Source organism: Canis lupus, chromosome 1 (genome assembly GCF_011100685.1).
Source record: "Canis lupus familiaris isolate Mischka breed German Shepherd chromosome 1, alternate assembly UU_Cfam_GSD_1.0, whole genome shotgun sequence".
In the NCBI taxonomy this organism is placed as follows: Eukaryota; Metazoa; Chordata; class Mammalia; order Carnivora; family Canidae; genus Canis; species Canis lupus.
The window spans coordinates 88,015,042-88,031,728 of NC_049222.1; the positions used below are offsets into that span (position 1 = coordinate 88,015,042).

General features: G+C 41.8%; 1 protein-coding gene across 3 annotated transcripts in view; it reads right to left on the bottom strand.

Moving 5' to 3' along the window:
• The window catches only part of MAMDC2 (MAM domain containing 2), a 146,826-nt gene that overhangs the window by 41,600 nt on the left and 88,539 nt on the right, over window positions 1–16,687 (bottom strand). For all 3 annotated transcript variants that reach the window (XM_038527110.1, XM_038527109.1, XM_038527111.1), the window contains exons 8-9: window positions 12,802–12,945; window positions 10,574–10,839 (exon numbers count right to left, since the gene is read on the bottom strand). In XM_038527110.1, coding sequence (XP_038383038.1) covers window positions 10,574–10,839; window positions 12,802–12,945 — 410 coding nt within the window. The remainder of the gene's footprint in view (window positions 1–10,573; window positions 10,840–12,801; window positions 12,946–16,687) is intronic.

Genomic DNA, 16,687 nt, shown 5'->3' on the forward strand with positions numbered 1-16,687 from the left:
GAGAAGATTATCCCAAGAGGAAATAAGGAGCTACAGAGAGCTCTCCACAAGGGCTGTGCTACACAGTATGAAAAGACAGTTGTTGACATTAAGATGCCTAAAAATGTAATATGTGGTAGAAGAGATGTGGTGGGTCACCCAAAAACATATCCTTATTACACAGAGAGGTGATATGACATTCTGAATTACATCATTAATGCCTGAGTCAAGACTCGAAGCCAAGTCTTCCTATTCTACAAATCTCACGCTAATAAGACATGAGTTATGATTTATTAAATATTCAAAGAGGAAGAGGCACTTGAAATGGGACTTTGAGAGAAAGGTAGGGTAGGATCTTCTCAGGCATGATGATTCCTGTAGCACCATCAGTGGGAAATAGTTGTTGTTGATAAATACTTTGTAGGAGGAAGGCACCGGTCAGAAGGTGAGGATTTCAGAAATAAGAACCTGCACAGGAGTACAGACACTAATTGAAGATGTGTTTTCCAAGAAGTTTGAAGACAAAACATGGGATTGGGTGGTAATTTAAATGGGTAAAAAAGTAAAAGGAAGGTTGGTTGTTTGTTCATGTGGCCAACATAGTTTGGCAGTGTATAAAGGACTGTGGATACTGAAGGTTTATGAGAAAGAAATAATTTAGGAAATAAGGTCCCACAGGTGACAGGATGGTGAAATCACACATATGGATAGACTGGTTGGTTTTGACTAAGAACAAGGGTAATACTTCCTGTCACATGTGCCAGGCGACCCATAGAGGCAAAGGAGGATTTGGGGAGAAACAGAATCAAAGGAGTTTGTGTTGAAAGCCTTCATCCTTTTGGGACATGCATCTGTGAGGTCACATCCTGAGACTGAGGCAGGGAGAATCAAGTTGGAAAGCTGCAAGTGAAGATGAATCTGAATGTCTGAGGGCAGAGGGTGAGGAAGGAAGTCACTGAGAGGAGAGAGGAATAAAAGGAAGGCTCTCCTATTAGCATGGAGGGGACATTGGAGAGCCAGTGGTATTTTCTCTAGCTGTGCTGAGACCCCAGAGAGGGAAAGGAGACGAAAGTAGCTGCTGAACACTCCCAGAAACTGAGGGGACCAAGGTGGGAGAAGCCTGAAGCACTGGGAGCAAAAGTGAGAGCATCATTGACCACACCTGCAGAATGGAGGCTAGAGAAGCTGTGTTGGGGTCCATGGAAGGCATCCAGAAAATCAAGAAGCCCTGTAAAACCCCCCATCAGTCATTGGGAATAGCAAAATGATTCCAGGTAAGGATGGAAAGTTGGTGCCAAGAGAAGAGTCACAGCTTTTGGTTTTAATAAATATCATCATAAAAAGCCCCAAATCAGACTCCATATCTACATGTCTTTGTGTGTCCTTATATCCACTCAAGCAAGCAACTCCTGCCTGTAAGTGGTCACTCCTATTCCTTGCAGGACAGATGGCTCAGGTGCTGGGCTAGAAGTGATCATGGTTTGTGTGATCCAAAGGCAGAAACTTCTTGCTTCTTCCTTGGACCTCTGTGCTCTTCCTTGCCATCAACCCTATTCATTGACAGTTCAGTTCCACTTTCCAACTATTTGTTGAGTACCCACCCTGTTACAGAATTATGTTCACATTAGAAATTTAGAAACAAATGAGACAAGGCTCTCTGTTCTCTAGAAACTTACGGTCTGATTAATATAGACAGGCAGGTAAGTAGATAATATGCTATGATAGTAGTAGTATAATGATGCTAAGAGGGGCAACAGAAGACAAGAATTCTACGTTAAACACCCTAAAGGAATTCCTCCTTATATGAAGTTCAGCAGGGTTCTTTAGTGTAGGATTTACCAGAGTTTCTAATACGTTACTGCTCATTGTGAATCTTCACATGTGTACAAGGAAGAGAGCTAGTGTGCAAAATTTCCACCACAGAACATTTTTTCAATGAACTACTCAAATGATTTGTACTATGGGGATATCCTGAGAAGTGCTGACATAAGTTTCTTGTGAAGTAAAAAATTAAATGTATTTATATTTTCTCAGACTGGCCAGATAGGGGTTCTCTCCAAATCCTTAAGTGACTTTTAAAGTTTATTTGTTTTTTAATTTTATAGCAGAGTAGACTCAGAAGGTTTGACCATTAACCCAAAGATCATTAAGCTGAGCTCAGATGAAACAGAATGGCTGGTCATTCTCTCATTAATGGACCAGTTAACAATTTTTTTTTCCAAAGGAAATATTTAACCAACACAATCTTGAGTTGCTCCCAGTGCTTCTAATTAACAGACCATTTGAAGATCTTTGTTAAAGAGAAAACTAGCTTCAGGCCAGGAAATATTGCAGGACCTAATATATATGCTATAATGACCAAGAATAATTTTAAACTAAGGATTTGAACACACAAAGGCTAATGTCTGTGCTCTCTCTTTATGGAATTTCTGATAATGACTCCAGTTTCTCCTGACATTTGGTTTTTAGGGAAAGCATTTTGGAGTGAATTGTTCTCTCTCCTTACTAATGTCCCTAGTGTATAAAGGTCTCAAGGGGACTCTTGATAACCTGCCCTCCATTTAGTAATGTGCTGGGGAAAAACCGATCAAGAAAACCATTTCATGACTCATGCCTTTCAAAATGTTTCAAAGACATTAAAAAATTTATTATAAGCTGTTCATGACTGTAAACACAGCCGTGTCATTAAGAAAGCTTAGTACTATTAAAATAAAGACTTAATCCTGACTTTATTTTTAGCTTAAAGAATACTGCACAGCAAAAATCAAGAATTATGCAGAATTGTCCACATACTGTAGAGGTGCTGCCTATGAAATCTGATGAGGATCAGGACATAGAAAAAATATTCTTTAGTCTCAGGCATTCTCTCTCTCTCCTTCTGTCTCTGTTCAGTTAATTTAATACATGCTGTGCTAAGGGCTTTACTTGACACATTTCATTTGTTCTCCACCATAATCCTTTGAGGTAAGTACTACTCGTATACCCATTTTACATATGAAGAAAAGTGAGGCTCAGCAAGATCACATGATTAGCCCAAATTATGAAGGTGTAAGTGGCAGAGAACCCACTCACGAGAACTCTTAAGCATTACTCTGTATTTCCCTCTACCCCAAAGCCCTCCTTTGTCTGTGGTGGCCCACCATAGATTCCGATCCCTTGTAGAAGCCAAAGTTATTTCTAAAATAGAACTACTGGGCATTAATGATAAAGCTCTCAAAAAAATTTTTTAAAGATTTTATTTATTCATGAGATAGATAGATAGATAGATAGATAGATAGATAGATAGATAGATAGAGAGAGAGAGGCAGAGACACAGGCAGAGGGAGAAGCAGGCTCCATGCAGGGAGCCCGACATGGGACTCAATTCTGGGTCTCCAGGATCATGCTCTGGGCTGAAGGTGGCACTAAATCGCTGAGCCACCCAGGCTGCCCAAAGCTCTCAAAATTTTTACAAATCTTGAGTTAGGTAGGGCTGGGCTCTCTTTCTTGCCAATCCTATGCCTTCAACCAGGAGAGGGCTGAGGGGCATAAAGTCCTGGTATAAAACAACATGGATTCTGAATTCAAAAAGACCTGGATTTACTTCTCATCTCAGCCAGCTCTGTGTGCTACCGAACAATGTCCTTAATACTCTGCCTCAGCTTTCCTCATCTGTTAAGTGGAGCTATACTGCTTCCTTCCTCAGGTGTCACAGCATCAAATGAAGCAACATACATCAAGTGCTCAGTATGGTCCCCGGCACCGAGGGAGCATTTTATGAAGGTTCCCATTGTTGTGGGCAGCTGTGCCAATAGTACACAGAATCTGTCCATACGGCTACTTTGCTAGAATGGCCTCAGGGAAATTGTTGCCATTGCTACCATTTCTTTAAAGAGCTATATATTAGAGTTTCCATCAAACATTAGACCGTCCATGGAAATAGCAGGTAGTTATTAATTGAACCAGCCCATTGTCCTTAAAACAGTCTGGATAAGGACTTCTAGGGGAAAGAAAGGAATGGAAGCATCCAGAATAGAAGGCATCTGGGAAAGCACAGATGAGGCAGTGTGTATATATTAGGAGTGACGGAAGAGAAGCATGTAGGGGAAAGGCCAATGGTTTTGTCTTCTTTGAGGCCCATGCTGCCTCTCACTCAGCTCAGCTCTGGGCTCACATGACTCATTCAAGAAAGCAGGTTATACTAACTAGCAAAGCAAATATAAGGGCTCATTGTCATTATTTTGAATAAGCAGCATAGATACTCAAAAATATCTACTCAATGTTTTCTTTTTTTTATGATTTTATTTATTTATTCATGAGAGACCCAGACAGAGAGAGAGAGGCAGACATAGGCAGAGGGAGAAGCAGGCTCCCTGCAGGGAGCCCTATGCGGGACTCAATCCCAGGACCCCGGGATCATGACCTGAGTGAAAGGCAGACGCTGAACCACTGAGCCACCCAGGCGTCCCTCTACCCAACATTTTCACCAGTGAGAATTAGGACCAGGATTAAGCCAGGTGTAGTCAAAATTTTAAAAAGGCTTTTAAGCCAGGACACAGGTATGAAAACATAGCTGTTCACTCTGAGTTAGGTCCTGACTACTTGACCAGCTTTAGGGTGGCGAGGGCATGAAGCAGAGGCTCCTTCCTACAACAGTGCAGTAAGCTCTGAGCTTAGGCATTCACTTCTGCAGAACATGACGTTGGATCCATTTGATTCTGCATCTAGGGTGGCCAGGACACCAAAAGGAAATGTCTCACTTCCCTTGCAGGAATGTGGTAAGAATTAAATAAAATAGCAGAAGGTGCCTATGCCTCAAGACACACTAGGGAGTCTCACTTTCTGCAGCTGCTCAAGAATAAGCCTTCTCTGAGACTGGGTAGAAACCTTGAGCATCTAAAGACACCTGTGCCAGGGGTGCTTGGGTGGCCCAGTTGGTTAAGCATCTGACTCCTGGTTTCAGTTCAGTCCCATGATCCTGAAGTCATGGGATTGAGCCCTGCTTTGGGATCTGGGCTTGGTGCAGAATCTGCTTGGTATTCTCTCTCTCCCTGTCCCCCCAAGCTCCCCTCAAATAAATAAATCTAAAAATAATCTTAAAAACTAATAAAAACCCATGCCAAAGGGCATCCTTCAGAGCTGGATAAACATGGGTAAAATCCTGCTATGCCACTTACCAGCCTTAGAAAGTCCATTTGTTCCTTTTCTTAAGTCATTTTTCATTGTTCTTTTCATTAGTCATCTACTTATTCATTGTCCACATAGATATCAAACTAAATTTATTGAACAAAATTTTTCTGATGATCTACTTTGCACCTGGCACAGTGTTAGATGCTGTAGATACAGAAATGGACAAGGCTGACAAGGCCCTTGTCCTCAGGAAGATTATATTTTTGTAAGAAGAGAGATGGACAATGAACATTTAAAGTTTCCCAGGTGATTGTGCCAAGGGTCAACAAACACTGCTCAAAAGTCAGGATCTGAGAGTCATCCCACAATTAGTAAACAGTTGTGATCTAAGTAGCTGTTAGGTTTAGGGTTCCAGATGAGAAAGGTAAGGAAGAAACAGGTTTATAAGAATATGAGAATATCATTCAGCCATGAAAAAGAACAAAATCTTGCCATTTATAACAACACAGACCTTGAGAGCATTAATGCTAAGAAAAATAAGAGAAAGGCAAATGTCATGTGATCTCACTTATATGTGGAATCTAAAAAAGAAAAGAAAAGAAACCCAAGTGCATAGACAAAAGAGAACAAATCAGTGGTTGCCAGAGGTGAGGAGTGGAGAGTAGGTGAAATGAATGGAAGGAGATCAAAAAGTACAAACTTCCAGTTATAAAATTAGTAAGTCCTGGGAATGTAACATACAGCATGGTGACTGTAATTAACAATATTGTATTGCATATTTATTCATTTAAAAAAGATTTTATTTATTTATTCATGAGAGACACAGACAGAGAGAGGGAGAGAGAGGCAGAGACACAGGCAGAGGGAGAAGCAGGCTCCATGCAGGGAGCCTGACATGGGACTCGATCCCCGGTCTCCAGGATCACGCTAAACCTCTGAGCCACCCAGGCCGCCCTGTATTGCATATTTAAAAGTTGCTAAGAGAGGAGACCTTAAAAGTTTTCATCACAAGGGAAAAATCTGTAACTGTGTAGTGACACGTTACGTGTACTGTGGTGATCATTTCACAATATATACAAATATTGACTCCTTGTTATATGCCTGAAACTAATATGATGCTATATATCAACTGCACCTCAATTTTAAAAAGTCCTAAGATTGCAAAGCCCATAATAGGTGGAATTAGGATTTGAAACCAGAGAGACTCCTGTGTCTTTGCTCCTAATCAGTGTGTTATACTGTCTCCAAGATGATGAACAAGAGGCTTAGAATGCCCAGGGAGCCCTAACTATTCTGGGGAGCAGGGTCAGAGAAGCACTCTCTGTGGAAGTGAGGTTTAAGCCATGATTGATTTAAGAAGAGCCTAGGCAGAGGACACAGGGTGTATAACTATCCAAGGTAGGAGAGAGGTGTGAGTTCCTGGAACTGAACTCGCAGTATGGTTAGAATAGAGAGAGCAGGAGGTGAAGCTGGGGATGGGGTTGGTGTCAGAGCACACGGAGTCTCTTCCCTAAAAGCAACAGGAAGCCAAAAGGTTACTCCAGGGTGGGGAGGTTTGGAGCGCGTTTTGCTCATAAAAACTCTATTGCCAGGCAGAGCACAGATGGGAGCAGGACAAGAGTGGCCTGCAGGTAAGGTGAGAATATAATTTCAATTTTCAGCATCAACTTAGAGACCAATGGTTCTCATCCAAGGATGGTTTGGCACTTCTGGGGCCATTTGGAAATGTGTGGAAATAATCTGGGGTTGCATTACTTGCAGATGTGAAAAACCGAGTATTGTGAGGGACGCCCCTACCGGAAGGCAGAACTGTCGTCTTCCAAATGCCAAGGTGACCCACACTGGATATCCAGCCATTGGCAACACCAGAAGCCTTCACTGTAGGAACATAAATATTCTAAGCCATGACAATGTAAAAGCTATTGTATGGCTTAGAGACGGTGACAAGAGAAGGGGCAAGACAGGTGAAGGGAGATGTAGATGTGAAGATTCATTCATCTTACATAGGAGGCTGTTAAGAGACACTATCTAGAGTTTACGGGTCCAAATATAGATGGTTACATGTATTAAAGTTGTAAAGAGCACCAAAAGTGAAAAATACAATATAACCAAAAATTGTGAAGAGAGAAAAAAGGAGAAGGAATAGTATAAGTAAGCTAAAGTCCTTATCTTTCTTCGCAGGGAACACTATTCAAGTTAATGAATCAAGAAATGGATGTGGAAATACAATATTTAAAATTAAAGAGGAAAATATTCCCAAATCAGGAAGAAAACCACCAGAAAAAGAGGTGCAATTGGAGTTTGAATTCAGGAGGACGGAGTAGTAAGGGCAACTCTGACTTTTCATTTTATCCCTTCCCTGAAACGTCATTTGCATCTTACTTCCACCTGTATATGTTACATAAGTAAGGGCCCCCATGGTGGCTGTCAAATGGCTCTCTCCCTCTCTGAGGAGCTGGTTCTGTTCAGCAGGGACCTGCCAAGAACTACAGGCCACCTTGAGACGTATGTCGAGTTTTCTGGTGGTGAACTGTACTTTCTCCTCTTGGGTGTTGGGGCCAGATGTATGACTAGTTCCTTCCAAGGCTGAAAGAACTTCCCTGCCCCCAAGGGTACAGATCCCTTTTTCCTCATGTGGTCGGAAGGGAATAAAGCAGCTGCTGGGAGGGTCTGGAAGGCAGCCCAAGAGACAAACGGCAAGTTGTGCAGGGAGTCCTCACTGGCTGAGGGGCTTGCTCCCATTCCATGGCATCAGGTAAAAGCAGGGACACACTCTAAAGGAGCGGGCAGGTTTCTAGAGGTTATGGGGGGACAGGATGAAGTAGGGTGGGTGGGGGCATGAGCAAGAATTAGAATCCAGGCAGCCTGAACCTAACCATCCACTCATCAGGCTGGGTCTCTACTTGTTATTATTTTTTAAATGTCCAATTAGTTGAACTATTCTATTTTTCTCAATGAGACCCTTCCATGAGACAGTGAGATTGGACTGTTGTTAGTTGCTTACGTATCTGTATTTTAGTCTTCTGTTGTCTGTGATCTCCTCCTCAAGGGCAGGGTCTGAGCCTCACTCATCTTTATAACTCCTGCCCTGAGCATGTATCTAATAAATTCTGGTTGAATAAAGGGATAAATGAATGGATGAATGAATAAACAAATGAAAGTCAAATGAATGAGTAAAATCCTTATTATATCCCCCAACTTTAAAAAAAAACATTAGGGGATCCCTGGGTGGCTCAGTGGTTCAGCGCCTGCCTTTGGCCCAGGGCGTCATCTGGGAGCCCTGGGATCGAGTCCCGTGTCAGGCTCCCGGTGTGGAGCCTGCTTCTCCCTCTGCCTGTGTCTCTGTCTGTCTCTCTCTCTCTCTATGTCTATCATGAATAAATAAATAAAATCTTTTTTAAAAAAATTAAAAAAACATTAGCATAACAGGGTATGGAGTATAATGAATATTTCCTTAGTTCCTGGTGTGTCCCTGATTATGTGAATCTGGTGCATGTCTGTTCCTGTGTGTGTGCGCGTCTGTGTGTGTGTGTGTGTGTGTATTACCATACTACTTGCCAGAGTAAATAACTGGTAATGGGAAACAATTTAAGCCTTTGGGATCCCTAAGAGGTGCAGAGAGACTTGGATACCTCCAGGACTAACAGATCAAAGAGGAAATTCAATGACATTGCAAAGGTCAGATGACATTTATGGAAAGATAGACTCACCCAGGAAATGTTTGGAATTGGCTAGGCAATAAGATTAAAGAGCATGAGTCTAGACTAAGAAGAAATGGGAACCTCACACCAGAAACATCACCTAGCTTCTCCTATCATCCAGGGGGCAAACCAAATATCTCACTCTAGCCACATGATCAATATACAACGGAGTTAAGAAGGGGAGGCCTGAAATAACATTACCTGTTTAATTAGCATAAAAATAAGACAAGTTGTGCCTATGAGACTGTGATAAAACTTGTATGCTTACGTTCTGCTAGAAGTATGGTAAATTAGCTCAACCCTTTTTAGAAGTCAGTAAGTCACAGGGCACCTGGGTGGCTCAGTCGGTTGAGCATCTGACTCTCGATTTCAGCTCAGGTCATGATCTCAGCATTGTGGGATCAAGCCCTGCATTGGGCTCCATGCTCAGCAGCCCAGCAGGGAATCTACTGGAGAGTCTCTCCATCTCCTTCTCCCCCACTCATGCACTCTTTCTTAAATAAATAAATAAATCTTAAAAAAAAAGAAGCCAATTACTGAGACTGCCATGTCATGATAATCACAATTTCTTCTTGCCTAGCCATGGAAAAGAACTTCGTAAAGATTTTCAAAGATCTAAAAAAAAAATAAATAAATAAAAAGATTTTCAAAGATCTTTGATTAATCACTGTGAGAATTTAATCATGCCCTTGTGGGTACTCCAATGCACTAAAAATAAGCAAGCATCACTATGATAGGAATGGTGTCCCAAATTTCATTAGCAGATGGATGAAGTTATGTTCTGTCTGGATGGTTATAACCAGCAAGCAAGCCTAAGCCATTAAAGTTTGTGAAGAAGGTTCTACTAATCTTCTAGGTTTGTATCTTTCCCTAGGGAGCCTGGGTAATTCCTGGTTAATAAACGTGATCAATTGATTGGATTCATTCATTTAACAATATATTTTGAGTTCCCATTGTGGGGATTTGAAGAAGGGGATTTCTCATATCTTTTTTTGAGTGCATTCTTGCTCAGAGCAAGTACTTGAAAGACATTTTCTGGTTGAATGATGGGCTGAAACAAAATGAATTTTCCCATACTGGTTTCATATCTGGGTTGTAGTCGACAGAATTTATTACTTCTGTAAAACTTTCTTAAGTTTAGGAGTTGTTAAACTTGGGGAGATTATAGTTTTCTTTTATATCCCCCTTGCAGTAAATACTTCTTTGTATTCTCATTGCTATCAGAATCAGCGGCTGATGGTACCCTTACATAAATTCTCTCCATCTGGGCTCACTCTCATTTTTTACTGAGCTTCTCTACCTTGTGTTAAGGTAGAACTTTAAGCTTTTGAGCTTAAAGCCTCAATAAAATCAGGCTCACTGATTTCACCCTTTAAAGTAATTTAGTATTATAAATTATAATACAGTGATTAGTATTCCTATGTGTGTCATACATGTGTGCATGTGTGTGTGATACACATACACACACACAGAATTGGGGCTTCAAATTAAAGTTTAGCTGTTGAACTTGGACTATCCATGAATTCACCATCTTTGGTCTATTCTCAGGGAATCTGAGAAATAAACAAGCAAACACTCTCGGTGGCCATGATTCTGAGACAGAAAACTGAAAAGAATTTATAGGTAATATAACTTGTGCATGGCTCAGATAGAGTGTAGCGGTGGGGCTGTCAGAAGAAAAATAAAACATCACCATTTGAAAATAATTAAACAGAAATTCACTAACCCAGCCCAGAAACCAAAGATGAACAAAGGGGCAAAGCATTGCACTGGCTCTACTATACCTTGGTAGGCATGGGCTTCTTGAAGGTGATTTCAGCTTGCATCCAAACACCCCTTGGAGACTCCAGCACAGACCAAATTTTCTCTTGAACTACGTGGTTCTCTTCAAAGATATAAACTGCCAGGGTGTCACTCATTTTTAAAAACCCATAGATGGCGTAATAAAAACGTAGACAATACTGCAAGTTTCCTGGCAGGGAGGGACCGTAGAGCCTTCCAATGTAGCCAGGCTGAGATGTAAACTTTGTGTTGGCCAGCAAGTAGTACCCTGCAAACAGGACAAAACATTTAGGCTATCAGTGATGAAAAATTTAAATAATCTAGGCCAAAGTGTCAAGTGGCAAAATTTGGTTAAGAGCAGTAGAATTTGCCAACAGAGACTATTTCCATGGGTCTTAAATGATAGGATGCATTATGTAATATCTGTGGCTTAAGTGACAGGATATATCCTGTGACTCTATTATCAAAAAAACTTCTTCAATTTCAGTAAACTTCATAAACTAGTATAGATTTCCATCTGCAATATGCTCAGATGCTAGTCATCAGTTAGGATTTGTGCTTCTCATGAAACAAAAGGGATGAAATCATCTTGGAGCTCCAGCTGTCTGGGTCAATCAAGTGACACAGACTGAGTACCTAATACTGGGTCCTAGTGACTGTAAGGTCCAGAGTAGATTTTTCCTTCTTATTCCTGCAGTGATTAGTGGAAACAGATCACAGACTGGTCTGATATTCCTTCGAATTTTGATTATTTTACATGAGTATTCTTAGGGACTGATCTGTGTCATCCCCAAAATCGATTTTGTTTCAGCCTGCCATTCAACCAGAAAAGATCTTCAAGTACCTTCTCTGTGCAAGAAAAGGGTCCAAGGAAGAACAATTATTTCCTTTAAATAAATAAAAAAAAAAGTGCCTGCCCACTGCAGCCGCTGTAACCCTCTCACTGCTGGGGCTGTCCAGCTCTTCCCATATTCAAGGACTTCACAGATGCTGTTCCCTCTGCCTGGATTCCTCCCACTCTCCCAGCTAATACTCTCTCCTCTCAGGATCTCTCTCCTATTCTCTCTCAGAGCCCACTCTTCATTTCTTCCATAGCACATACCACAACGTGTAAATTATAAGTTTATTTGTGTATATAATTGTCTAACACTTCTCCTGCTCATTGAGATTATTGCTAGCCAGTGAGAACAGGACCTGATCTGTTCACTAGTGTATCCTCCAGGAGTGAGTCTGGCCAAGGTGACAATAGGTCTTTGTAGTGCCTGTATTTCTATAAGTTAAGCAACCTGTAAGAAAAGAAGTCATGATTACAAGTATAAAATTGTGAGGGCCCCTTTTAAGGCCCTTCCTAGGGCCTGTGTGAGTACGCTACTCTGAAATTGAAGTGTCATCAGAGTGTGGTGAGCACACCCAGTGCCCAATGTATAAATAGCCATTGAATAAATGAACTAGACACTAACCCTTGAAACAAGCTCTTTGCACCAGTCTCTACAGAAGTGGGCTTCACAGGGGATGCTGTCAAAGTAATTAGGTAGCTAATCCTTACACAGGGGAGCTCAAATTGGTTTTCTTACAGTTCTTTGTAGACATAACCATCAAGTGCCCCTACCCCCAGCCTTTTCCAATAGTTTTTATAGCCTTTAGTGCCGTACAAAATTATTTTTCATTGAGTAAAATACACATAACATACAATTTACCATTGTAACCATTTTAAAGTCTACAATTCAGTGGCATTTAGTACATTCACAATGTTGGGCAACGAGTGCCACTCTCCAGCTCCAAAATATTTTCGTCACCCCCAAAGGAAGCTCTTTACCCATTAAACAGTAACTCCCCAGCCCCTTGGCCACCAAGAATTGGCTTTCTGTTTCTAACGATTTGCATTTTCTGGATGTTTTATGTAATTGGAATCTAATAGCTTTTTAAAGATACTTATCTATCTAAAGGGAAGAGCAAGATAATTTCTAAAGGTTTGGCTGTTTAAAGAACTGGCAGACTGTTGTGCAAGCATAGCAACCTAAATGCCAATTTTTAAAAAAATGGCCAAACATACGATTACCAATCATTTTTGCTTCTTTATAGCTGCCTTTTCTTTCTTGCTTGCTTTTTTTTTTTTTTTTTTTTTTTTTTGTAAGTCACTGTCTTGATTGGTGTGGAGTAAGAATGGCAGATGGAGCATGAACACCATCCCAACCCCCAGCATCCCCACAAGCACAGACTCCTGATTTACCAATGCCTGATGTGTGGTCTCCAGCCCGATACATGTTTGGTTTTACTTTCACCCGAGTCCAGCCTGGACCTTCTTTATCTTGATAAAAGTTGCAGAGATCTTCCTCAAAATTGCAGCTGGCTTCCATGGCACTGAAAGGAAGCTCTGGACAAAGGAGAACCAAAGTGAAAATGCCAGACCCAACGATCTCAAAGGACTACATCAACTGGTTGACAAATACGTACACATTTGAGCCAGGGAGACCAAATAAAGAAAACACAACAAAATATTTTCACCCTAATGGCATGCTGACAGGTTAGCATCAAACTAACATCTCAGCATGACAGGAAAATTGTTCTTTTCCTCCCTAAGGAGATGGAGGGAAGGAACTCTGTTCATACTCTCTATAAAAAATAAAGAAGTATATCAGACCTCAAAAGAAATTTCCTTTCATAATGTAAAGACTGGGAGCAATTATTCACATATTTCTTCACGATTCAAATTCATTCATAGAAAATTAAAGAGAAAGAAAAAGGTAAAGATTTTAAGGAACTCTTAATTTTTCTCTTAAGACAGGTATTTTAGAAATAATATTTTCCAGAAATAATTTTCCTTTGTTGATCAATCTCAGTGTCACCAGCTCAGCCGCTGTCTATTTATAATTGACACTAGTAGTAGGAGCTGATCTGCTTGAAGAAAATCATTGCTTAGTATAAACCTCGCTGTTCCAAAAAGTCACACCAATTTCATCACCCGGTATTATTTTGGCTTTTGCTGAGTTCTGGTATCATTTACCCTGGTCTATAAATACCACCTCATTCCAGATTGCCTGGAGTGAATGGAACATAAAAGATTTCTGCTGTTTTGAGAATAACTTGGTACTGCAACAAGTGATTGTAAATCTCACTGTTCAGATTGTCTGAGTCCAGAGGGGATGTGACTGCCACAGTTTGGGACACATTTAATGTAGCCAACTGTGATCCGTTCTGCATGCTGACATACGCTGGCCTAAGTTTTTAGGGCCAGAGAAAGAGAAATGTTCTAGAGAAATATTTGAGTTCTGGGAGCAGTGACATGATGAAACAGGAAGCTGATAATGGACAGAACCTCACTATACTCTCAATGCTTCAATTTCTAAAGCAAGAAAACCATCAAGTGGGCTGAGGAGCTGGCCCAGATTAAAGGGGATGGAAGAGGCATGACAACCAAATGCTATAAGGGACCCAACATTCAATCTTGGTCCCAGAAAGCAAAGAGTTATAAAAGACAGGATTGAGGGGATCCCTGGGTGGCTCAGCGGTTTAGCGTCTGCCTTCGGCCCAGGGCATGATCCTGGAGTCCTGGGATCAAGTCCCGCATTGGGCTCCCTGTATGGAGCATGTTTCTCCCTCTGCCTGTGACTCTGCCTCTCTCTCTCTCTCTTTCTGTCTCTCATGAATAAAAAAATAAAATCTCAAAAAAAAAAAAAAAAAGACAGGATTGGAATAAATTAGTATGTGGACCATGAGTTAGTTGATAATACTGTATCAGTAGCTAAATTTCCTGAACTTTATAGTTATTTGATGGGAGTTAACTCTGGAAAATGCACTGGGTTTTAGAAAATACACACTGAAGTATTTAGGGGCAAAGGGGCATAATGTCTGCAACTTACTCTTAAATGGTCAATAAGGTAAATCTGGTAAAATGGTAATAACTTAGACCTGGGTGAAGCTTATATGAGAGTTCTTTATAGTATTCTTGCAAATTTTGGCTGAGTTTAAAATGACATATAAATAAAGTTTTAAAAGCATGTAAAAAGTGATCACCACCACATTAGAAAAAAAGAATAGGAACAAAATATTCCTACATAATTGGATTCCGATTGTATGTTAGGTGACATGCCCTAGCAAGTGTGCAAAGTGAGCACCCTGAGGAACCAGAGAGGAGAAAAGGAAACGTAGAGCATTCTCAATGCTTTAAGACTGGTGGGTTGGCCCACGCATTGCTGGGCCTGGCTCTGTGAGCATCAGGGAGTATCTTTAAGCCACGAAGATAAAGTCTTTGAAAAATGAGGATGATGTCATTCACATGAGTCTCCTTTGACACCAGCCTCCCTATGCAGATCTACAACCAAGGGAAACCCTATATTGGTCTCCAGTCTTAGTTACCCCTTGCTACCTGGTAATGAAAAAGTAGTTGAAAATGCACCATTGATAGCTGTCTGGCCCAGAAAATGGTATGGCACTCCAAAAGCCAGGCACACAGAGAACGGCAGGTCAGTAAAATCACTCATTGGGAATACATCCCCAGGAATATTCCCCCGGGCAGCCACAAGAGAACCATAACCCATTTACTATGTGTGCAGGAGAGGTGAGAGGTGGTATTAAAACTTGAAAGTAAGCACAGATCAGTTCTCTCCATGGTGACAAACTGAGACACTCAGGAAAGATGTTTCTGAGAACATGATTTTATTCCTTTGCTAAATACCTAGCCCTAGAAATGGATTTGTCTGGGGTCCTGAGGAGGCCTGATAAAAAGAAAATCTCAAAAGCATAACTGAAAGCCTAAATCTCTTCCACCCTGAACACCGCTTCTGCTATGAGACCGCATCTAATTCCTGAAGAGGGGGCCAGAGGGCCTATTTGTGACCTAAAATGAGCACGCCAGAGATCTGGGGTGGGTGGAAAGCTTTTGCTTAAGGCTGGTTTCAGAGCATATGGGCCAAGTGGCCATGACAGTTGAGCGATAATGACCCCTTTGAAGCATACGGAGGAATCAGAGGCAGTTGGAAGCCCTTGAACATCAGTCGATCAGAAAAGAAAAAAAAAAAAAAAGGAAGAAGGCCCTTTGAGCAAGGTGCCAAAAAGCATCACAATGTAAGATGTAGTTAATTACTTGCTCTCTGACACTTGAGCTTTTTGGAAATGAGAGGTTCTGAAGATCCTCTAATCAGGTGAAGGGTGCTGCTGTTGGAGAAGAATCTTTGGCAGCATTTCCCACCCTGAGGTTCATGGAGATGGACTCCGTACCAGCCTGAGAACTGTAAACGCTCATCAGCAGGCTTTGGGATCCTCAGCCCCTGCAGCGCTCTGGAGATCTGGGTACAGCGTGCTCTGTAGGCTGCTAACCTGCCACAGGAGTTTTATTTTAGCCCGAGCCAGCCCGAAAGCAGGCTGAGACAGCTCGAAGTTGGCTGGGAGACAGTGTGAGTAGGACCTGGCACCAGACTGAGGAATCTTGATGGAGCAGGGGCTGGGGCTGGGCCACTGACCAGGCTGTGGAGATGCTTGAGGTCTGAGCTAAGGCCACTACAGCTGTAACCAAGGCAACGACCAGAGCCAGGTTTCTAATCAGATATCAAAAGGGCAGTGTGTTGTTGGCAAATGGGCATAAATGGCATTTAGGCCCAGGAAGACATCTTTGAGGGTTATATCCACGAGTGTCAAGACCCTTCCAGTCCCTGGCATGGGGCTAGGGTGGACCCAAGCCCCGAGAGGAGATTGGGCCTATATATGGCAGAGCAGTGGGAGTTCTCACTTTGGGGCAGAGCATTAAGACGGCATCCCTATAAGTGGAATCACCTGTCAGCCATTCAAGGCTTTACAGTTTAAAATGAGAGCTTATTCCCATGGTCCAGGCGCTAAGCCAAATGTGGTGGAGGACAGAGAGGTTGTGGGTGGGAGAGGCTTGGAAAGGGAACTGCCCTAACTCAAGGAGGGGGCGTGGAGAGGTCTCACTGTTCTCTGGCAGCATCTTGGGGGAATACTTGGGGAGCGACATGACACTGGTGTTTAACACCTGTGACTCTGTGATGGGTCCCAGGTCTGGGAGATTGGATTAACACTAAGCCCAACCAGATGGTGGGAACGAGACGCTTCATATGTTGAAATAATTCCTGTCTTGGCCTACTAAAGGGGATGAGGGAAGA